General features: G+C 40.6%; 1 protein-coding gene and 1 long non-coding RNA gene across 5 annotated transcripts in view; both read right to left on the bottom strand.

Moving 5' to 3' along the window:
- Nucleotides 1–411: 411 nt before the first annotated feature.
- LOC101171762 (CMP-N-acetylneuraminate-beta-galactosamide-alpha-2,3-sialyltransferase 4) lies at nucleotides 412–18697 on the bottom strand. 4 transcript variants are annotated; one of them, XM_078929732.1, is made up of 10 exons: nucleotides 18598–18697; nucleotides 8045–8129; nucleotides 7866–7958; nucleotides 7470–7567; nucleotides 7245–7308; nucleotides 6639–6734; nucleotides 5510–5699; nucleotides 5027–5164; nucleotides 3351–3503; nucleotides 412–689 (listed from the first exon to the last, which is right to left on the bottom strand). In XM_078929732.1, the coding sequence occupies exons 1-10, from the start codon at nucleotides 18620–18622 to the stop codon at nucleotides 540–542; spliced, it is 1092 nt and encodes a 363-aa protein (XP_078785858.1). In that variant the 5' UTR covers nucleotides 18623–18697; the 3' UTR covers nucleotides 412–539. The 4 variants fall into 4 exon arrangements, with proteins under 4 accessions (XP_078785858.1, XP_020564118.3, XP_078785859.1 ...); XM_020708459.3 differs by having other exon boundaries at nucleotides 7866–7946; XM_078929733.1 differs by lacking the exon at nucleotides 412–689 and adding an exon at nucleotides 2464–3278.
- A 1416-nt stretch (nucleotides 18698–20113) lies between these two features.
- Nucleotides 20114–23575, bottom strand: part of LOC144981569 (uncharacterized) — a 55775-nt gene continuing 52313 nt past the window's right edge. Inside the window, exon 5 of the long non-coding RNA XR_013647166.1 lies at nucleotides 20114–20616. This is a non-coding gene — a long non-coding RNA (uncharacterized LOC144981569). The remainder of the gene's footprint in view (nucleotides 20617–23575) is intronic.

Raw genomic sequence — 23575 nt, 5'->3', positions numbered from 1 at the left:
AAAAAAACTCCTAAATGCGTGCCAAGGGTTATATGTGAACTTCTTATACATGTTTGCCCCTGGGGTTCCCTGCACTTTCTCTTGTCTTCTTTTTTACACAACCCATTTCAAAAAAGTAGGATCAAACTCATAAAAGATGGGGGGGGGGGGAAGTAGCATGTAGAAAACCCAGTTTTGATCAATGTTCTGCTTCTAATCATCATTTGTGTTTTTATTTTGTTTTTTAAAGAATAAAAAAAAAGTACCTTGTTTTTGGCAAAATGTGCTTTACTGTTTTAATGTACCACAATTAATCTGTAAACTACTAAAATATCCCTGCGGCAGACAGTAAAATATAAAATAGGCTACTTGTCATGGCTAGCGGAACTAAACAGACTCAGACGCTGGAACCCGGAAGGAGACACAGGAGAGTTTTGATGATTGAAAGGATTTAATTTTCAGATCTTGATTCAGAGGTAGGTTAGCAAAGCAGCTGACTCCGAGGAGGACCTACGACGAGGATGGAGGTTTTTCGTCGGCTTGTGACCTCACTGGTGGCTTCAACCACGGCTCGTGGTGGACTGAAGGATCGGCAGAGGGTCGTGGTGGATTCGAAGATCGGCAGAGATTCGTGGCTTGACAGGAGGTAATGACAAGGCTGTGATCTGGAAATGCAGCAGACTCAGGCAACCACTCGTGGTAATGGATTCCTGGAAACAAGGTAAGAGCAAAATTTAGGCAGAGGCTTAAAACAATGGCATAGACCGTGACAGTCATGCTATGCACCATCAGGGGCAACAAACTGGTGATGAATACTGGTCCTGGAGCTCCTTATGAAGGCAGGCAGGTGATGAGGTGAGTGGTTGCAGCTGTGTCGCATCAGGAGCCAAGCAGAGAGGGGAGGGGGAGGAGACTGACAATGGCACCATGACACTACTTCAATTTTCTTTTTTTTTTCTTTCAGTTTATTTATCTATTCCATTTCTTTGAAATCAACCAATCAGTTCTAATACAGGGGGAAATGAAAGGGAACAAAAAAAGGAAAACCTGTTTATCTGCGCCTTTGACATTTTTTGGATAAACAAATTTTATATTTAAAAAGATTTAAAAATATCAAGTTATACACTTTCCTTTATTTACTTATTATTATTTTTTTGCTTTTATTGATGTCGAAGAATAGAATGAAAAAAAATAATCAACTTATTGTTGTCATGAAAATCTTCTTACTTAAAATTAGTTGAAAACTTGAAATGAATTTAAACTAAGCTTATCAAAACCAATTTTAAAGTAAAATGTTATCATTTTAGAAGTTTTCTATAGTTCCTTTTTTTGACAGGCAAAGTGGATCCTGGCCCTCAGTGCTCATTTCTGCATGTGTCATTTTCTTTACTGACTCATAGCAGAGATGGATCATAACTCTTGCCCTGAGGACAAGACTGCTGCTCAAACAACTAAAGTTAAGGGAGCGGCCTGGCTTATTTTTTTTTTTCTTTTGCAGTTCTTACGCCTCACCGGGTTTCACAGACTTTGACAGTAATGTAACATCTACAGTCAGGTCTATTCCTGTACTTTTGTTTAATTAATATAAGAAAGTGAAACATGATAGGAAAAAAAAGAGGCGGAAAGAAAATCAAGGATTTCAACGAAAGTAAGCACAAAGGGGAAAAAAGACTGGAGGAATAGACAAAGAAAAATGTTGGATGTTTGAATTTAAACATTAAAGTCTTGAGGGAGAACAAAAGAAGTTTGAAAACCAAATTCACACGTTACATCACCAATTCTGCTGTTTTTTGGCCCCTTTTGCGTCCCTTAGTTTTTGCTCAGTGTAACTCCACTGTTGAAACATATACATGCATGTACACACGTACACACGCAGGCAGACAAATCCACACACAGCATTTAAAGATGGCAGAGTAGGCGTGGCTGCTGCTCGCAGCTCCCCCTGATTGATGACATCAAAGACCTAAACTGATACTCAAGATGCTCAAAATTTACGAAAATTCCTGAACCTGATCTAAAGCTGAATTTGTTTTGTTTGTGGCTCCAAAAGGATCTTGTTTCAAAAGCTTGGCCAGTTCACAGTCAGAGAATGCTGACACCGTCTCAAGCGACCTGACGCACGTCTCTCAAATCTACTCTGCGAAAAATGTTTTACTGAAGCTTACAATCCCTCCAAGAATAGCTTTGAACGCCTGCAGTATCAGCTGGACTCAATAGAAACGGCACTTGATTAACATTCAAAAGATCTGGAACATCAACAAAAAGTCCCCCCCTCTCTTCAGACGCAGCTAAAACAAGTGGAAGTTTCATCCACTGACAACAACATGTTACTTCCTATTTTGGAAATTATTTACCTTAATGCTTCTGAGAGGACTTGCTTCTCTACAAGTCTTTGTGCTTCGCCGTCTCAATAGTACTCATCACTGCACACTGTTTGAATGACCAATCCGGCTTTCACTAACAGGTAGAAGACAATTTCACCGGTTTCAATTCAGATTCAAATGCATTTATTTTGACCTTCCTTTTAATTTGAAACATTACCTTGTGTCTTTCAGTTCACAACGTAACTTATAACACAATAACGATAATAATAAAAGTATTCCCCTTGTTCAGAGACATAAAAAACAATCTGGGGAAAATATTTTTTTGTTAACCCTCCTATTATGTTACGGGTCAAATTGACCCGTTTTAAAGTTTGAACATCTAGGAAAAATAGTTAAAAGTATTTTTTCAGCATGCAACTTCTTCTGCTTGCCTTAATTAGCGTAATCAACATATATTATGAAAATGGTTCATCTCACATATATGCAACCCCCCTGTATGTTTATATTACATAGATACTGTTCGGGTCAATTGGACAACAGTTTCAAAACACAGGAATGATTACCTTTTCATTTCACTACGGTGCGCATTACTTTCAATCACCCGTTTATGATGGCTGACTCGGAAAATATTTATATAAGTGGGCGGGGTGACAGTAACGGCGCTGTGTGATTGGACCATTTCCTTAGGATCCCATGGGGGGGGGGCTCATCATGAGAAGACATTGTCACTCAAACCCCGATTTTTTAAATTCAAATCCAAAAAATACAACCCTCCATGTGCCACTGCATTTCACTCCGTGTACCTGATCTACAGCTAAGATACAAGTACATTCAAATGCAAAATATGTTCTAACAAAAGGGTGTGCTGAACTGGAGAAGCAAGTGTCAAAGGTGTGGGTGCAGGTTTGTGATGATCCCTGAATCCTCCAACATTTTTAACGCTTGAGCCTCCTGACTGATTTCATGTGAAGAGTTCTGCAAAGACAGAATTATTCTGGTGCAAATCAAAGATCACATGTAAAAAAGTTAGAGTTGACTCCCACTCACCTGCATAGATTTCATAGTATGGTGTCCATAATAATGTATATGTTGATGCTGGTCATTGTTTGCGGGGTAACCAAATCCAGCTACGTGGACAACGTCACAGTAATTGAGAGCCACAAACACAGCAAGAATCCCTGTGGTGGGATAAAAATTGTTCTGCAAGAAACAGCAGAGGACAGCAGATTAAGGTGTGTTTGACATGTTTATAGGATGTAAAGACTATCTAATTTTAAAAAGTGTACTCATAAAAAAAAACCTGTTTAGTATAAATGTCGATGTTGACTGACCGACTATAAAAAATCATTGACGCTAATTTGGTATTGTCCACGAGTCGTGTTTGAGTTTTTTTCTCATTTTACCACTAGTCACAAAGTCGTTTAGATCGCAAAGCACAACATGAAAATTAGGAGGCAGTTTAGCCCTTCCTCAACCATTGAACAAGAAGACAGATACGAAAAGAAAGTGGTGGATCAATAAGTTGGAGTATCATTAATGCTTGAAAGTTTGGGATCACTCCATCACACTCCACATTTGCAAAAACAAACTTGCATTTCATGGCTGCACAACAGCCATGTACAAGCACCAGAAACGGAAGCACCCCGCTGTCTTGGCATCTTCCTCACTGTCCTTGACATCTTCGTTAAGGTAACATTCACTCATATTTTATTATCATGTCTATCGTCATGCCATTTTTACATCTAAAGGAGTGTTTAGATTGACAGATTTGCGCTTCATCGCACTGCTTCCTTCGTGTCCGTTATACCACGGAGTGAACGTTCCAACTACTGCAGGGGGTCTTTGCTATTGTCTTGGAAGCATTGCGGGGCTATTGTTGCACGGGCGTTATTGACAACATTTAATTAACAGGAGAGGAATGTAGCACCTTAGCAAATGTCCCGTCTGTGTCTATGGGCTACCAAGCCGGTTGTGTGTGCGTGTGTCACTATGGGGTTTTTGCAGCAGTGGTTGGAGTGGGTCCAGGAAGGTTGAGCACATTGCACTCAAAGAATTTCCAGTCAGGAGCAGAGACAAGTATGACTTTCTGACTCTTGCAGTGGGTTATCCAGGAACTTCTCCACAAGAACCATAAGGACCACATATGTAAATTACCTCCAGAAACAAGCTTTGATTTAAAGTGCATATTGGTCTCAAAATGTGTTTACAGGGTTTTAATTGAGCTTAAAAACCCTCTATGCAGTCATTAAATCGGGAAAAGTCATTGGGCTGCTGCCACGTTTAACCCTTTAACACTGGAGCTGTCGTCAGCATCTAAGGTCTTTGGCTACTGCAACTATTCGACCATTTACACAATAATGGGATTCTAACAGACAGGCCTTGATTTTGTGATAAAATATCAGTATTTTAATCACTTTCTGGAATACAGTCTGTTCTTCTGTTTCTTAATCTACAAAACTGTTTCCAACTTTAACAATAACCTTCCATAGTTCAACGGACAAGCCTGGGTAAACTGCTTTATTTAAAAAGTATTAATCACTAGTAACTTTTTGGGTAATATTTCCGTTATGTCCTTTCTAAACTTTAAAGAACGGGGGGGGGGGGGGGGGGGGGGATAGAAAACTAACTGCTATAAAGCATGAAAAAGTACAAAATAAACACAATGTTTCAAAGAAAAAAAAAGAAATTTGATTCTCATGATCGTTCAGTAAACATCTCCTCACCTGTTTTATATTCGGCGGCAGAGGAAACTGGAGCAGTTTGTTTGCAGTCTGATGCATAAAATGTGGGTCCAACACTCTCACTTTTCCTCTGTCACCCAACCAGATTAGAGGAGGGGGCTTCCAAAAGCCTTCACTGTTCTTGAAGGGCAGCATAGAGATAAGAGACATTAGATTTTGAAAGTCAAAAGAAGAAGAACAAAAAATAAATAAAAAAGATTGTAAGGTTGTAAATGATTGCCCAAACAAAATGGATCTACCAAAAAACTTCAACTGAGGCTCGGATTTTTGCAGCCTAGGAAGCCCTAAATTTGCAAATTAGCAAGTAACCTTGAAGCAATTAAACAGATTTCTCAATAAAAAAAATGTCTTCAATGGAAACTTCATTTAGTTCAGATGCACTGAAGGCTTTGTACCTTTGCACTACTTGTGAGGTCTAACTAAGCGAGACCATTAATATTAGTTGTGTAAAGGAATATTCTTCACCCTCTTCTCATCATAGAGGATCTCTTTAAGCCAGCGAAGATCTTCTGGTTTAAAAGGCACCAAGACCATCAGTGTGTCCTCTTCATTGTGCAACCTAGGGTTGGTGGAGGCCGACTCGGGGTAGAATATCCTCAAGGTGGTCTTCTTTCCCACATCCTCCTCATAGCCCCTAACTGGGGCATCATTTAACCTAAAACAAAGAAACTACCATATGATAGAAGGAATTTTGCATTTTAACCACCACACATAAGTCTAGTTGTTTTTGCATAATGTGGCCAGGGACTTAATGTGAAGTCTTATTTTTCCACTAGAGGGCACTGTAGATGTGTGTATCTGTATTTGCTACTGACTAACAGCAACACAGAAGAAGAAGCGTCGCTAACTCTGATCAGCAGATGGAGTCCAAAGCCAACATGGAGGAGAACTTCATGATATTTTTCCTATTTGCATCGAGACATTATTGTTCTTGTTTTTATTCTTTCCCTCCTTGGACTAATATGGAACAGCAAGTCCTCCAACTGGGTTACAGAGAGACGGTGAACCGCTCCATACTGGGGGAGACTGAATGATCTCATGCACCTCTGTGGAGACGTTTTTACCAAGAGACATTCAAAATAAATAAGTCTGATCTCTCAACATCATAAGTGTCAGTACATTGTAAATGAGATATACAGTCATCGCTTCCATCCAGCGATGAGGCTAAAAACGTTTGGCCGTAGCTCCTCCCATATGTTGGTAGCATCAAGTTTATGAACTCATTTTTGGACAAGCGTCCACCAGCAAATTAGACACACGTCAAAAGAAAGGCAGCAGACGACAAATGATGTTCAATGTCAATGTAGCATCATGCCGGGATTGGTGGAGTTGTTCAAAAGCTTTGCACTTTTCTCCCAAAACTGTGACTTATATTTGACTTTTTCTTCTTGTCCAGCATCTATTCTGAATACACTCTTAAATAATAAAGTTACTGGAGGCAAGGCCATGAGTTGAGGTATAAATCTTTATCGAAACAGATCCAGTTTTAAGTGCACATTCTCACCAAACTGGAAATATTGAGTTTTTATTTTTTTTAAATAATAATTACTAAAAGATGACAAAGGACAATTCAGTTACAAACAGTGATGCTTACCTAATGACTACATCATATTTGTCAATGATGCTTCCCAAGGAGGTGTTTTTGATGGAAAAGCCGTTTCCCACCACTACACACGTTCTGCATTCAAGGCTGTAAGGAGAAAAAAGAAGCTGTTGGAATATATACATTGTTTGGTTGTAAACTTTTAAACGTCAAGATAAAGCTGCAAGAACTGTTCACAATATAATTCTAAAAACTGTTTATAGCAAGAAGGCCACTGGTTCAAGTCTCAGCTGGGGGGCCTGAAACCTTTCTGTGTGGAGTTTGCATGTTCTCCCTGTGCATGCATGGGTTTTCTCCGGGGACTCTGGCTTCTTCCCACCGTCCAAAATCATGCTTCATTGGTTAATTGGTCGCTTTAAGGTGTCTCTAGGTGTAAATGTGAGTTTGTATGGGTGTGGGATTGGCCCTGTCTGGGATGTCCCCTGCCTTCACCCCTGGACAAACCTGTGACCCCGAAAAGGATAAATCGGGTAAAGAAGATGGATATAGAGTTTTATTTAAATAATCATTTTTGAAAAGTTATTTTTATTACATCTGATAAGCTTTTTACAGCAGGCACAGCTCCCAAATGCAGCAACTATAAAGTGATTAACTTACTTCTCAATGTGAGCTGGCATGTCATAACTTTTAGTTGCAGCAAGAACTTTGAGTAACATCGGCTCTGAAAATATAAGAGATTAAACAAGTCAAAGTACTAAAGGAAACTGCATAGTGTTATATCTGGAATTTAAAGTGTTCTAAGCTCAATTTGATCTGTCTATGTAAAATTAGAAATGCTCTGTAAAGCCAGAAACGTGAAATAAACTAAGAAAATGAGCATACCACTTCCTTTGATGCCATATGGTAAAGCCTGCTGGGACACATACTTCCTCCACAAAAAATCCTCCAGTTTCAAGAAAAGCGTTGTCGTCCTGGTAGTTCTGGAAAAAAACAGAGCCATAAAGCAACAAAGGGCAAAGCATTAACTAAGGGAAACATTTAATTTAAGGATATAAATTAAGCTTAAGTCAGCAGATCGGGAAAAAAAACTGAGCAACAGTTAAATCAGATAAATCAGTTCTTTATCTTCATAATTGTTCATTTTTAATCCAGCTTAAGTTTTTTGTCACTTTTTCTGCTCAAGTCTTTACATTAATTGTATCTTTGAGTGAGTTCACAATGCTCAACTCGTTTTTCATTCTACCTATGTTAAAAAATTCCACAGAAGCAGTAACTCACGTAAAATTCAGGCTCTTCCACTTCTTGTGGGTTAACCAGGCATTGCAGTGTGACTGGTTGATGTTTTGGGTGGATGTAGTGCTGTAAAAAACACTATAAATGACGCATGATGTAAATAACAGCTTTGGAATAAAAAATAAAAAAACACAAAAAAATCTTGAGTTTGTTTATGTAATTACCTTTCCAAAGATGTGAAGACAGCAGTAAATGCGAGAAACGTGATGGTGAAAATGAAACCATTTTGGAGGAAAGTTTGGAACTGACCTGGTGGGAAAGACAAACATTTTGAGATACAAAATAAAAATCCCTTATGCTTTTTAGCAATAATGTCAATGCTAATCAGTTCATTTTGTGTGCTGCTAAATACTTTTAAAGCGAAGAAGATCTAGCAGTCGTTGAAAACTACGATAAGGAAGCAACCAAGAAGTGTACATTATTAGAAATTATACCATGGTCCGGGTGAATGCTCGATTCTGATTGGCTGCTGGGTGTGCACTCAAAAGTGAAAACGCAGCCTGGGGGGGGGGTTTACTAGGCAGTGGCCCCCCTCCTATGGTTGCCGTATGGAGTGGGCCCCCCCTCTTTCGGTTTTATTTGCACCTTAAACATGTAGGGCCCTTGGTAGGGGGGGGTGCTTGGACATCACTGCCAGCAAGCAGCAGATGTCCTCCTAGCACCCTACCCGCCAATTTTAACCGCACCTTAGACATTTAGGGCCCCTTGGTGGGGAGGGTGAGGGGACGTCACTGTGAGTAATCAGGAGATGTCCCCTTAGTGCCCTACCCGCCAATTTTAACTGCACCCCCCTTAGTACATACACCCCTCCCCCCTCAATATATACATCCCAACATAAACACACACACATGCACACACACACACTCTCTCAAACACACATACACACACACACACACATTTTGCAAGGAAGGTGGGACCTAGGACCATCTGTCCCCTGCCTCTTCCCTGGTGGGGGGTACGGGCCCCTTTGCAACGGCGGCCGTGTCCCCGGGGTGCCGGCTTCCTGGGCCCGGCGGTGCTCTCTCCGCGCGGTGGGGGGGTTCACATTACATCTGAGCCGGGGGTGTTCATGTCCCTGGGGGGTGGGTTCTGGTCCTTGCTCCTGAGTGCTGGGCCCCGCCAAATTTCCAACTGTGGCCGAGCCTGGTCGGGCCATATTTACAACACCCCTTGTGGGCCCTCTTTTTTCCCCGGGGTTCCCCCCTCCTGGGCGGGGGCGGCGGGCCCCCTGCCTCGCTCTTCCCTGGACCAACCGTGGGCCGGGCGGGTGGCTGCCTGGAGTGCGGAGCGGGTCTCCCTTGGGGGGTCCTGGCTCGTACCTGGGGTTGGGGCGGGGGGATGCCCGGAACTCCTGGGTGGTGGTGGGGTGCTCGTCTGGGGCTGTGGGCGTCCTTCTCCGGTGGGGCCCTGCGTTGGGTTCTCCCGGCGCGGCGGGGGGGCTGCTCTCCTGGTCGGGCTGGGGCGGCGCTCTCTTTCCCTCCGTGCCTCCCTGCTCTCTGGCTCTGGGGGCCTTGCGGCGGCCCTGCTGGCCCTGGCCTGGGTGGCGGGCTTGGTCGCCCGGGCGGCGGTTGTTCCCTGTCGGTTCCCGTGTGGCGTTGGGGGGATTCCGGCTGCCGCTGCTGGTGCGGTGGGGGTCTTGGGGTGGGGATGGCTGGGCACTCTCCCTCCTTTTTTTCCACGTTCCACCATCCATTTTAGAAGAACATAAACACTCACCTGGGCACAGGTGTTAGCTCACCTTTGTACTAACAGTTTGCATGACTGAATGACTGAAATATCTCACATTAGTTGGATTTAAGGCATAAGTATGCGTGTGAACACTATCTGTTTTGTGTACATGTCGACAGGTGGACATTTTTGCAACTAACAGGTGTGTTTATAACATTTGAGTGTGTGTGTGGACAGGCTCCGCCCTTTTTGTACTACATTTGAACCTTACCGTAATGATTAACAACCAGTAAACTTGTTGCTTTATGCTGCTTCATGGTCTTACCCCCCTTCCCCTCCTATTATCACCCCCTACCCCCCCTCTCTCTAACGTCCCTCTCTCTTCTTCCCCTCTTTCCTTTTCCGTCCGGTCCAACACCAAAGATTTTCAGACATGTTTGAAATTAATAAAGGTTGGCCTCAATTACAAAAGGGGTTTATTCAGACATACCTTTGGTTTGTCTGAAGATTAATAACCCCTCTTGTTAAAGTAAAATATGTCCAACCCAAGAGGCCCTCAGCTCTCATCTGACTGCCCAGTTGTTGGACAGGACAAGTTAAAAAAAAAACAAAAAAAAACAAAGTGAAAATGTCGGGCCCCGCCTTTGCCAAATAGGGGGGTCCGGTTAAATTGCTACACCCAAAAGATTCAGGACCAGGGGAAGAGCGCCACACAGAAAACCCAAGGAACAATTGTTTTTTAAACTGCAATAATTTAAACCAATAAAAACATGCAGCCACAACACGACAAAGCCCAAACGGTTAAAACCTAAATAACTAAGACCAAATGTTTAAAAAGGTAGTAAAAACAGTAAAAAACTTTAAAGAGGGACCTCATAAAAACATTGTTAAAATAGTTAAAAGAAATAGTCCATGAAGCACCAGGGAGACAGGTCCTGAAGTCAGCCACAGTCTTGTCTTTGTCCACCCTCGCAGGCGTGGTGGGGTGTTCCTCCCAACATCTACCTGCAGAGTGAAGATAGATCCTGCGAGTATCTCAGCTGTGTGGGGTAAACAGGCCTGACTATATGCAGGGTGAGAGTGCCACTGGAAGGGTAGAGGATACTCACACACCGGCAGGGCTCCTCACCCTGCCTATGAGTGTATGTCGCACTGTGGCACTCCTGTCCTGGAGAAGACTCCTACAACGACTGCAGCTCCAGCCACACAGTTTGCCCCAGTGCTGTGTCCTTCAACAGCTACCAGCTGCTCTCTTTCCTTTCTCCTGCTGCCAGTGCAGCTTTATGGGTGGGGCCATCAGCTTACTGATTGGACACCCAGGTGTGTCCAATCTGGGACTCAGTCTTCATGGGGGTGAAACAACACAAAAACCAACTCCAACATAAAAGCATGCAAACAAAAATCAGAGAAGACTTCCTCCATCAAAACAAACTTCAACACAAAAGCATGCAAAAAATGACAGGAAAAGGTTTCACCACACAACAAAAACGCACAGTGATAACTGCACGCCCCAAAAATAAGTTCCGGTCACCTATCTTAAATCTTCTGTATCACTGTGCCGGCTTCTTTAAAACAAACTTTAGCTTCATCATCTGGACATGAACAAGCAGGAAGAGGGGAACTTTCTCTCTAAACTGATGCTTTATTCAACCCATCGTGATGACCAGAATATTTATCACTTTCCTTTTCCACTGCAGCTGGTTCAGGCTTCCAGGGCTTGCGTTAAAAAGTGATAATGCATACTTCTTCGGGCATTAACCCTTATTGAACGCACACCATGGAAGCCTGAACCATCCGACTCAAAGTGCATTAATTTCTGATAATGCTCACTTTGAAGGCCTTTATTCCTTTAATACTATGGTGACTTACAGTCAATCAATCAATCAGCTTTTAGTACTTTCTTATTGTTATTTTTTTTGGTCTGGATCACTTTTTTTCACAAAAAGCGGACTATTTGTTACGTGGTGTGGCGCGTTGTCATGGTAACCTGACAATTTCAACTGCAGCGGAAAAGCAAAGCGATACATATGGTGGTCGTCACGATGGGTTGAATAAAGCATCAGTTCAGAGAGAAAGTTCCCCTCTTACTGCTTGTTTTTGTCCAGATGAAGAAGCTAAAGTTTGTTTTAAATAAGTCAGCGCAGTGATACAAAAGATGTGTGACCGCAACTTCTTTTTTGGGGGGGTGCATTATGTGAATTATGACTTTTTAATCAACACCCAGCAGCCAATCAGAGTCGAGTATTCACCCTGACTGTGGGATAAAAGTGGATATTACAGACACTTGTCTAATATTTAGCAGTCTTGAGTTCTTGAAGGGAAACAGCAGCTTCTCCTGTTTCCACAGAATGTCTGTAACTGGAGAAAACAAAAATATGATACCCAAACTCTCTCTTGTTCTTGTCTAAAGGTTATACTTACCTCTGCAACACTGACACACTCCCACATTGCAAATCAAAACTAAAAACTCATCTCTTCCAAATAGCGTCTTCACTATAACATAACTTTCTCATGTTTTTACTTTTTTTTTTTTAAATGTGTATGTATTTAAATTGTTCTTGTTTTAACTGTTGTTGTATTTTATTGTATTTTATATACTGTATTTACGCCTTATAAATAAAATGTATTTTAATTATTATTATTATTACAAAGTTATAATTGTTGCTGGAATTGTGAAAAAACATAAAGTTTTAATGTTTCAGGGTTTTTTTAAGATTATCCATGTATGTTTTGGTAAATATTGTCATGTAATAAATGATTTACTTTGTCATTTTGTTGGATTCTGTTTAAAGTTGTTTTCATACTAAAAGAACCATGTTTATCTCCAACTATGATTTTGAGTCACTTTATGGGCAAAAAAGGGTTTGCCTTCAACTGTGTTTTGAGGTTTTTCATTGCTGAAGAGCTAAAGCATTGTACAGACCCCCCCCCCCCCCCCCCCCCCCCCCCCCCTTGCATGTTTATATCCTTAATGCATTATAAAAAAGTATAAAAGTATAATAAAATACATAATCATTCCAAAGTAAACAGATTTTTTTTACAATGAATGCTACACCCAACCACTAAAAAATGTTTACGCAATTGTACGGACTGTACATGATTTTTGTGAGGTTCACACACAATTTGTGACTTTTCACAACCGTTCCTCATATGTCCACGTATGTTTAAAGGACTTTTCACACATGTGAAAAAATGCATAACTTTTATATTGTGTATACGGCGCACATATCACGTTCAAATTACATATAAACAGCGCAACAATCTCTCACAGTACGTGTTCTACATTGATTTACATGTTCTTTGTGTGGTTTATTTGTACTTTTTCTGTGGCTTTAATGTGGTTCCCTCATTTTACATCTTTGAAAATTATTAATATTATTCACATGTGATCATTGTCAACTGAGCAATATGAGCAAAATGTACATAGTGGCTGTGTGACACAACGTGAAATTCTTTTCCTTTTGGCTTTTCCCTTCAGGGGTCACCAGAGCGAATCAGCTTCCTCCTTCTAAACCTGTCTTCTCCATCCTTTACTTTAACACCAGGTATCCTCATTCCTCATGTCTTCGTTCTCTCCATCCATGAAACTCCTCTTTGGTCTTCCTCTAGACTTCTTGCATTGCAGCTCTAGACTCAACATCCTACTACAAATATATTCTGTCTCTCCTCTGGACATAACCATCTCATCTTGATGAAAAATTGGGCAACTAGAACAAGGCAGAAAATAAATAGATGTGAAAACAGTTGGAATGCTACAACTCAAGTTAGTCTACTAGGTCATATGCATAGAATGCGGGGTGAATAGATAACTTGAAACCCACATCCAGAGCTTACTGCATGGCAGGTGGATGCTCAATGTTTAAACATTTGCAAATTGCAACTGCTTTCGCAACTTTAGACTAAAGAGGTACAACACAAATCAGAGTGCTACTGCACGGGAGAGCCAGAACACCAAGAAAAAGAGCAGAAACTGGAATCATTGAGAGCTCAGTGACCGTTACAGAAACCATCCATCTTTAGAACCCACTTAATCCCTTTGAGGGTCACAGGGTTGCTGGAGCCAAACCTGTTACTGTTGCAGGGCAACATACTCACTTCCAATCTAGAGATGGCAAATTAACCTATGAAACATTTTTTCAAAACGGTGGAATGAAGAGAAAACCCACACATAAACAGGGAGAACATACAAACTCCATAAAGAAAGGTCCCAGCTGGGACATTGAACTAACCACTAAACCTGGTTAATCATGCAGCTCACTCATTGACACCAATGAACTGGTCTACACTAAAGCATGAAGATGCTTGACTGTTGGAAAAACCATAGGAGTTACACGAAACAATGCCCACTATGGAAACAACAGTTTGAGGCTAAATTTAAGATACTTTGGAGATTTTTGTTTTAACTGACAGAGTCCCAGAGAGGTGCATTAAAAAAAAGCAGGAGCCCAATGAGAGAAGGGCCCTGTTATGACTTTTGAGGGACAAAGTTTGATCTAGGTCAATGTTTTTCACCCTGTTTTGAGCCACGGCACACTTTAACCTTGACAAAAATCCTGCGGCACACCAGCATCCAAAATTTAAAAAAAAGGGGAAACTCATAGTCTGTATTGATCCACAACCCCTCTGCAATCTCACATGCATTTTTGTGATAATTGTGGCAGAAAAAGCTGGAAGTTGCAGCTGTTTTTTTCTGAAAGATGCAATTAAAAGTTGAGTTAAAAGATTTAAAAACTGTTTGATGTGTGTTTGTTGTGGTTTCAAGACGTTTAACAAGAAAGACTAATTGCGCGGCTGAGATGCTGTCACTTTAACCCAATGCATCATGGGAGATGTAGTGCAAACTGCCAAACGCAAACAGACTAGAGTCTCTGAGCTTCATTGTTTTGTTCACTTGTTCCACGGTCTGACACCGGATTCTGTGGAAAGCTACGCTGCTAAAGACGAGCTTTAGCTGGTATTTTTGTTGGAACTAAGCGACTTTATGAGCTGAATCGGAACAAGGAAGTGAAGACTTTAACCACTTCTGATTGGTCTGACTGATGACATGTGATTAAGCCTCCAAGAATGATTGGTGGAGACAGTTAAAGAGGCGGGACTTTTCAGAAAACAGGCATAGCTGCAGCTAAATCACGGTACCATCATTCTTATCAAAATGTCTTTAATAGAATCAAATAAACACAAAGAAAAACGTCTTTTACGATCTTTCATATTCCTAACTACTCAGTGTTTTATCAGGGTCTGTTTGGATGAACACAGAGCTGATATCCTGGAGATGGGAAATGTTTTTAGATCAGTTAATGAGGGCAATTTCCCACGGCACACCACACTAGACCATCTGGTACACTGGTTGAAAAACACTGGTCTAGGTATCCTTCACGGAGCAGCAGGATGAACTCGTTCAGCCGCATGACAGAAGCTAGGAGGGGCAAGCAGACATTATCAATTGGACACCACACCCAGATGGACACAGATGTCCCAACCATTTAGACCATGAGCCCCACCTCAATGACCCTATGACCCAATAAAGTGACCAGTCCTGACTTGTGGCTGGGTGTGGAACCAGTTTTTTTACTCCTTTTACCATGTGTGTGTATGCAGTCAGGAAATGCCCTTGCTGCCATTTAATCTCTAATTTTTACTGCTCGTCAGTTAGTCGGCAATGCATCGCTGTTTGAAACCCAGAGTTCCGTACAACTTTAATCCAGCTTTTAAGATTTTTTTAATAACTTCACAATATGTTTTTTACTTTTTAAACCAGGTTTTGGTCACTCACTTCCTCATCAACTAACACAAGTAGGCTAGCAGAGTGCTACCTCAACAGAAGCTGATTCACTGTGGCGACCCCTGAATGGAAAAGCCGAAAGAAAAAGAAGAATTATTTTCCATTTTATCATTTTGCACTCACAAATAACTTAAGATGTTGTTCATTTAATTTAAAAATAGTTTGATTTAAGGCTAATTCAAGGTTTTTATTTGAAAAAGGATGCATGGAAAGGGATGAATCTGTACATTGTTGTCTTCAAATAAGTGTTCTTTGTCTTTTAAGATTGAATAAACTGTCAAGACAGATAAAACAACACCACAGGACCATTTTTGGTTGTTCGTTGACACTTTAAAGGCAAAGAACCCTCATTTAAAAACAAAGTCTTGACGAAGATGGTTTGAAAGAGGGTTCAGGAAGCTATTTCCTGTACACAGTAATGACCCTTCCTTTAAGAGAAAGGCTAGGCCTCAGACACAAGTCAGCTCCTGTTTACTATGATTCCATTTCATCAAGGTCAGAACTCCAGTGTGGCCAGAAGGGGTTACAAGTGGAAAGGTCTTAGGTTCTCCCATATGTTCCCCTTAATGAGGCCACTGCATTTCAGGAATGTGGATAACCCATCTGCTGGGCTTGAACCCAGGCTTCCTCAGACTCATTAAGTCACTTGGATGAGTAGTAAAATATTTAAAGAAAGGAGGACAAGTCCAAATGTTTTGACTTCAAGATGCCTATAAAACAAATTCGGGGTCCTCTACAGCCAAGGGCCCAAAGGCTTCAGTAAGGAAGGACTCAAAAACACATTTTGTAAGTGGAAAGCTAACTTTAACAGACAACCGCAAAGTGACAAAAATAAATTCATTAAAACATACATATTTGTTAGAATAAACATATTTAGAAAACAAACACAAAATAAATGATACTTAAAAATGAAAAGGACATATATATAAAGTCTGAAATGAGTAACATTTAACATAGTCATATAAAAACTATTTTGTCTTGAGTAATCTTTAAATCTTGTCATTCAAATTAAAAAACTAAATCAAAATTCTGCATACAGAAGACCGTCAAGGATAGGCTACTTCAGGTCTTGAGTTGCATGATTTTGAAAATGTCCAAGTCCAACTAATGACTGATTACCTGGTGCAGGTGTGTCCAGCTAATTAGAACATGCCCAAGCAGGGTATGTTGCAAAACAGGCAGGAATGCAGTAAGGTAAGCAGAAGCCTGTAATTCTGCATATTAATTTACTTAGCCCAAATTTACTACTGCTACTGGTCATGTCCAGGGTAAAAGTGTTGACTTTAACATTAAAGGGGATGCATTTACAAGTTATTTTCACATATGTTGGATCAGGGTTGGACAAAGGGGTAAAAAAGAAAAGGATAAAACGGCAAAAGGTTAAACAGCTTTGGAAGCCCTTGGGGAGTCTTTGGACTGCCCAGCACAAAAGACCTGAAAAACAGCTTGGGAAGCCAAGGTCCAAGTAGACCTTTAAAAAAAGGGATCCCGCCATTTGTGACTGGTGCCCCACAACTCTTGGTGGACGCCTCAGCAGGTTCTGGGACTCGATGGGGAGTTGATGGCCCCCCCTAAAAAAATAGCTAAAAATAAAGAAGAAATTTTGTTTTGTTGTACGGTAATTTGTATAGGCTGTTCTGTCAGGTAGTGCAGGACAAAAGAGCGGTGGAGAGAATGAGAGACTCATATGAGACTCGTGTCTTCTTGCGTGGCCCTGCGCATTCTTGTAGATTATTAGTGCTGAAGGGAACATCTGCTCGTCTGGGTTTCATGGTGGCCAGGATTTCCAGATTATTGTCCGGTAATCGACAGGCCCTCGGCCCATGTCAACAGCCCTCGTCAACTGCTGGGTGGAGGGTGACAGTTTGAAATCACCAGACGATTTTGGGGAACTTGGAGACCCTCCTATCAGTCAGTTATCACACTAATGCCTGACTGCTGCACAACTTCCAACTGTGCCCAGGCGGCCACTGACCGATGTCAAAAATCATCCCATTCAAAATTAAATTCAAATTTAAATTCAAACTTAACTTTGGCAGCTGCATATAACGATGTTCTGGACCATTGAGCATGTGATTGCCCACAGTATTGGGCTATGGCACCAAGAAGACGTGGAGGGCAGCACCTTACTACCCTCCAGCTCAGTCCCCACAAAGGCAATATCCTGCCCAGCTTTGAGAGGGCAGATACCCTCATCAAAACGGGCAAAACTGAGAGTGTGTAAAAACCTCCTTGGTGTCTATTTAGCTGCATGCCACAAAATCTGCAATTTACGGAATCAACCCGACTTGTCAAAATAAACGTCCTCAAAATTTAAAGAACTTTTAAAAATCAATCATGTTTTAGTAGACAGCTTTTCTATTGTGGATGCCAAGCTGTTCATTCTGTGAGCTGCTCATAGTTATGATTAATTACAGAAGCAGCTCATGTTGTTGTTAAAAAAATAGACATGCAATAACACATAAAACCAGTGAATTTTTACAAAACCCAGAGGTCTCATGTTTTCCAAGTAACATGAAATGTGTTTAAAATTTAATAAATTTAAAAAGCACATAAAAGAAATCTAAATGTTGTTAAGAAACATTTTGGTAAATAAGTTTTAAAAATAAAAACATATGTTTATCTGTGCAAACTGAAATGTTTTGGGTTTCTGGAATTGGAAACTGAAAAGATGGATGCGAAAAAATTATAATTGAGAACACTTTTAAAAGTCCACAGAGGAAATTAAATTAAAATTATTGCATAAAGGTTACCGTTACTGTTTACTGAAATCATGAATGAATACTTTCTGAAGATAATCAATCATTACTAGGCTCTGGATTTAGTAACTTGAAAAGAATCTATCTGATCAGAACCGGATTACAAAAACTATGCAAAACGAATTACCATAACTCAGTAGTTGTGGGATTATATTAGATCGCTTCTTCCCACTCCTTTTCAAGCAATAAATCAAGCTCTACTTGACTTTAGTTAATGATCACTATAATTAATTAAGCAAAATGTGATTTAAGTGTTTTTTTGTTTTATTTTCGGTTTTTAAACTATGCATTTTATCATTTCTGTAATGAGTTTGATAAATCAGTGGGAAATCTTTCTTGCTTTGACTACAATGGTGGAAATCAATCAATAAATCAAATCAAATCAAATAAAAAAAAACATGTTTTTGCTCTGCTGACTGCATTACAAGAAATGCACAAACCAAACACAATAGAATTTTAACAACAAATAGTCCAGACTACACAGGTGAACTAAAAGAAATGATCTTACGTGACATTGTGATCGAGGTCATCATCCCTTTCTGTTTGGTCCTTCAATTTCCACACAGCACAAATCCATTCTGAAGAGGTAACAAGAGCTGACAGACAAGTATTTGACTTCAAGTCTAGAAGCCCTCAATACACACCTCACCACACCCACAACAAGGCAGGTAGAAACTTCACAAACATGCATGCAGCCACAGGGTAACAATTCAGTAAAATGAGTTAAAACTGAAAATCAAAAGAAAAAAATTTTTGCAAGCTAAATTACATCAAATGAATTTTTACACTGATAATAGTCAGGTGAATTTGGGGTGGGCGCATCAATCTGAGTACTGATAGTATCAACACCAAGGTGAAGTATTGATACTAGCGATCAGATTCATACTTTCAATACTTTCATCACAGTTTTTTTTTTTCAATTTCAATTCAATTTCAAATTTTATTTTAAACACAAAATGAAAATAAAAACAAGATTTTAAAATAGACTAGAATAAAACAAGACAGTGTGCTTGAAAAGAAGTGGGTAGAACCCTTTTTACAACCTCTTTTGCTGTGCATATTTCTATTTTCTGTTTTTTTTTTTCAAAACATTCACATTACCTTTTGTATACTACTAAAACTGTATATTACTACTTACATTGCAGTTTTTTTTTTTACTACTTACATCATAGTTTTTACTACTTACAGTAACAAGTCTAAATTTACCTACGGGGTTCATGCAAGCACAGTGTCTGTCTGCAACATTGCCAGATTGGGTAAAAAAAAGAAATCTGCCCAATTTGAGCCAAAACCTGCCCGATTTGAGCGGAAAACTGCCCAATCTGGCAACGTTGTCCGTTTGTGTAAACAGTGTGCACAGACAAACACATGCACACACACTCCTCGCTGCTGCTCACATCTTGCCCCTCCCCTGCCTGCTTCATCAGGCAGCAAAGAGATTCATTAAAGCGCCACATATTGGCACGCAATAGCAGGATTGTGTTGTTTATCTTTTTTATATTTACTTAAATCACCTAATGGTTCCTGAGCGAGAGTGTCTGCAGCTCACCGCTCCCTCAGCGGTCAAATGAGGACACATTTTCATTTACACAGATGTGTGACAGACAACTTTAATAAATTTCACTTCACTTACTGTTTACTTATTATAGTGATTATTAATATACATGTTCTAAATTTGAATTAGTTAACAAATTTTTTTCTAATTTCCTGAAGGTCTGACTTGTTTTATTATACACTAAATTAACCAAAAATTGTGTATTTCCAAAATTGTTCCCAACATTAAGAAAAAGTATCAGTTTCTGCAATACTGGCCCTGTAAGTCCTTGATATCAGATCAATACCCAAATTCCTGGCATTGCCCAACCCTAATGTATATGTAAGGGTTAAAAAAGCAAAGCAGAAACTAAAAGTGACTCAACCGTTAACACAGAAAATGAAGGTAAAATTAAAAGGTAAATATGTGAAACCACTCAGACTCATTGTTATAAAGCTTCATGAATAACGTTTAATGTACAATCATAGCAGGGTCAGGTTTTACGTAAATAAAATACAAACTAGTTTTGTTTTAGTTTTTCAATTCCAACACTTTAGACATATAGATTTAAATACTTGCAGATTTACTGTCCCTATATAGCTAGATTTTAAAAAATAGTTTTCCTTTATTCTCAAATAGAACATTTTTCAACTATTTTAAAGAAAAAACTTTGATTTGAAATTGTTGTCATGATTTGCAAGAACCGAGACAGACCCAGACGCTGGAAGCCGGAAGGAAAACAGGAGAGTATACGATAAGTGAAGGTGATTTATTTTTGCAGGATGTGGATCCGTCGACGAGGATGACAGCTGGCATCTGCAGGTGGGCAGCTGAGCGAGAAAAGGGAGTTCAGGCTTGAAGTCGTGGCGAGGCTGGAGGCCATACTGCAAGGGCTGTGCTGGAGGTTAGGCAGGAACAGGATCGTGGCGTGAACGAGGAGGTCTGAGGTTCTTGAGGCGGTTCCCAGGTTTCCACTTGTGGAGAGTTGGTTTCCTGGAAGCAAGGCATAGGCAGAGATAAGCTTTGAGACAAGGTTTTCGAGAGCAAAACATAAACCACCAGACTAGGCACCATGGAGGAGCAACGGAATGGCGATGAATGCTGGAACTGGATCCCCTTAAGAAGGCAGCAGGTGAGATGAGTTGAGTGGAAAAAGCTGGGAATCGTCAGGAGCAGAGCAGAGAGGGGAGGGGGAGGAGCGCTGCCAGAGGCACCATGACAGATTTGACAGTATTTTGTGTGTTTAAATTTGTGCTTTGTTTTTCAATAGGGGAGTGTTTTGTAGATTTTTTCAGTTCTGAATGATATTTGTAAAGAATAATTTATCCAGGATTGTTCCATTTCAGAAGCTGTTTAATTAAAAAGCCATCTATACTTAGTTTTTAAGTTTTTTTAAGACGTATTTTTTTAGTCAAGTCAAAGTAAACCTTATTGTCAATGTCTTTAATGTTTTCACATACATACAAATTGAAATTACGCTTCTCTCAAGCGTCAGTCTAAACAGGGAATCTAACTTCAAACTAGAAAGTCTGCATTTCCAGAAGAAAATGCAGGGTTGAATGCTGTACTGCTGAATGAAAGCTGAATTAGCTCAAAACAGGGCTGAATGGACAAAAAAATGATGACGAACAAACTCTTTTATTTAGGCTCCTTAGGCTCTTTAGGTCGGGATTCTTTTTGGCTGAGAGAGCCATGAACACCATACATTTTTAAATGTAATTACATGAGAGCCATACAATATGTTTAAGTGAATGTGTGAATTTTATGTAATTTCAACAATTTTAAAGTACAAAACATCTGTGGATTATTTCTTAATATGATTGTGATGCTGTTGCTATTAATGATAAGTATTTCTTATGCGACTTCTGGTGCTGCATGGTTTTGCTCATGGTCTTGTAATCTGGTTCATCCGTAATAAAAGCTCAACTCAAAAGACGATTTCAGAATTTGATTCGCAGATTTGGGGTTTTGATTCCTGGTTTTACAGTTTTAATGCCAAATAGTTTAGGCATTAATTTGACACCATACCTACATGGTGAGTTTAAGGTTCATGCAGGTGTTGAGACTTCCACCCGTTAAACGTGATCGTAGGTTAGTCTTAATGTTCTTTAGATGTGAGAAATACTGCTCACGTGCAGACGTAGAGCCAAACATTGTCAGTACAGCAATACTCACACGCTGCAGTGTGTGGTATGTGAATGATGGCTGGCTTGACCGCAGTTCTGTTGTGACCCACATTATTTTAAGAGAGGACCGGGGGCTGCCGAGCGGTAACGCCGTGCAAACACCCAGCCTTTCATTGCGGAGTGAAAGCGATCAGCGGCGTGGGGCTTTTTGCAGCGCATTAAGGCCCGTACACACCGGGACGAATATTCGCCAGGCGTTATTCGCCAGCGTTTTTCGCCACGTTTTTTGTGTTCACACCCAGGCGATTTTCGCTGACGATGAGTGGAGTGAACATGCAATTTCATTCCCTGACATTAGATGGCGCTTAATGTAAAACAGAAATACTCCTGTACACAAGGTGGCGCTGCGCAACTTTACGCTTCTTAAAGTCGCTTTTCACTCAGAAGAAGAGAGCAAGTATTTACACGCTCGTCAGAATCAAACAAAGAAAACATGAATATTTCAAGCACCAGTAGCTCCAACTGGTGCTTGGTTCGGGGATGTTTTAGAATGTCCGTCATTATTTCTTCGCGGCTGTGTAGACGCTACTTGGCGTCTATCTTCTTCGCTGGTATGTGTGCTCAGAAAGGCAGTTTTGTGTTTGAGCGCCCCCAAGTTGTGTTTTACTGTAACTTCAGAAGATCCAGACACGTGAGCAAAAGCGCCATTCTCATTGGTCGAGTAGATTTCGACGCGACGCGTCGAAAAAAAAAAACGAACCCGAGGCGTTTTTTTTTTTGACGCTTTAACGCTTGGCGTTTTTTCGCGTCGGTGTGCACACTCTAATTGGTGCCCTTTGTTTAGTCACGAGGCGTTAAACGTCGGCGAAATTCGTCCCGGTGTGAACAGGCCTTTAAGCGGTGGAAAGCCGCCGGCACCGCGCGATCCGCCGCGGATGCGCTGCGAAAAGCCCCGTGCCTCGGATCGCGCGGTACAGGAGGGCATCGCCTCTCTTGAAATAATGTGGGTCACAAGAAAACTGCAGACAAAGTAGCCATCATTCGGATCTGCGGTGTCAAATCAGCCGTCAGTGTGACAGGAAGCGCCTTTCAAGTTTTGACGATCAAGTGGTCTGCGTGTCAGCTTTTTCATTTCTTGCCACTTTTGTTGGCTTGCCAGCTCCGCTTGTCGCCGGCGACACAGTCACCGCTGTGTGGTGTTATTATAGACTGTCATTCCAAAACGGAAGAAGAAAATAAATGATGGATCTTGTTAACTGAGCAGGTCTCGACATCTCGTTCTTACAACTCGACCGACAAAACACGCTGACACGCTCCGGTGAAACGCTCCGGAGAAACCCTTTGTCTACGACCCAGATCATGTGGCCATCAAAAGAGCCAGTTATGGATCGCGAGGGTTCCCGACCCCTGGTCTAAACGGTGATAATTTGTGGGGGGAAAAAGGTTTAAATTAAGAAATAATCAAAGTTGACCATAAATAAAATTAAAAAGAAAAGCAAACTAAAAATATATATATTTTTGTAAAAGCTGATGAGCCGGGTCTTGAACCGGCGAGCTTCTGCAGGGGGTGGTGGGGGTTTCCTATGTATTTCTATGGGGGGAAAAATCCTGGACAACCTGGAATATCTTAAAAAGTACAAGGATTTGAAAAACCAAAAGTCATAGCTGGAATAAGCTGAAAGAGCTGAACGTTTTAATAGTCTAATGGTTAAAATTGGATAAAAACTGTAGGAGGAGTTAGGTGCCAAAAAACGGCGGAAGATACCATAAATAAATAAATAAATAAAGAGAAACAGGAAAACAAAGGGTTGAATGCTTTACAGCAT

The sequence above is a fragment of the Oryzias latipes genome, chromosome 13 (assembly GCF_053564925.1).
Source record: "Oryzias latipes strain Hd-rR chromosome 13, Olatipes_Hd-rR_3.1".
NCBI classification, from domain to species: domain Eukaryota; kingdom Metazoa; phylum Chordata; class Actinopteri; order Beloniformes; family Adrianichthyidae; genus Oryzias; species Oryzias latipes.
Note: the sequence above shows the minus strand (reverse complement) of the source record. Positions and strands in the feature narration are given on the sequence as shown.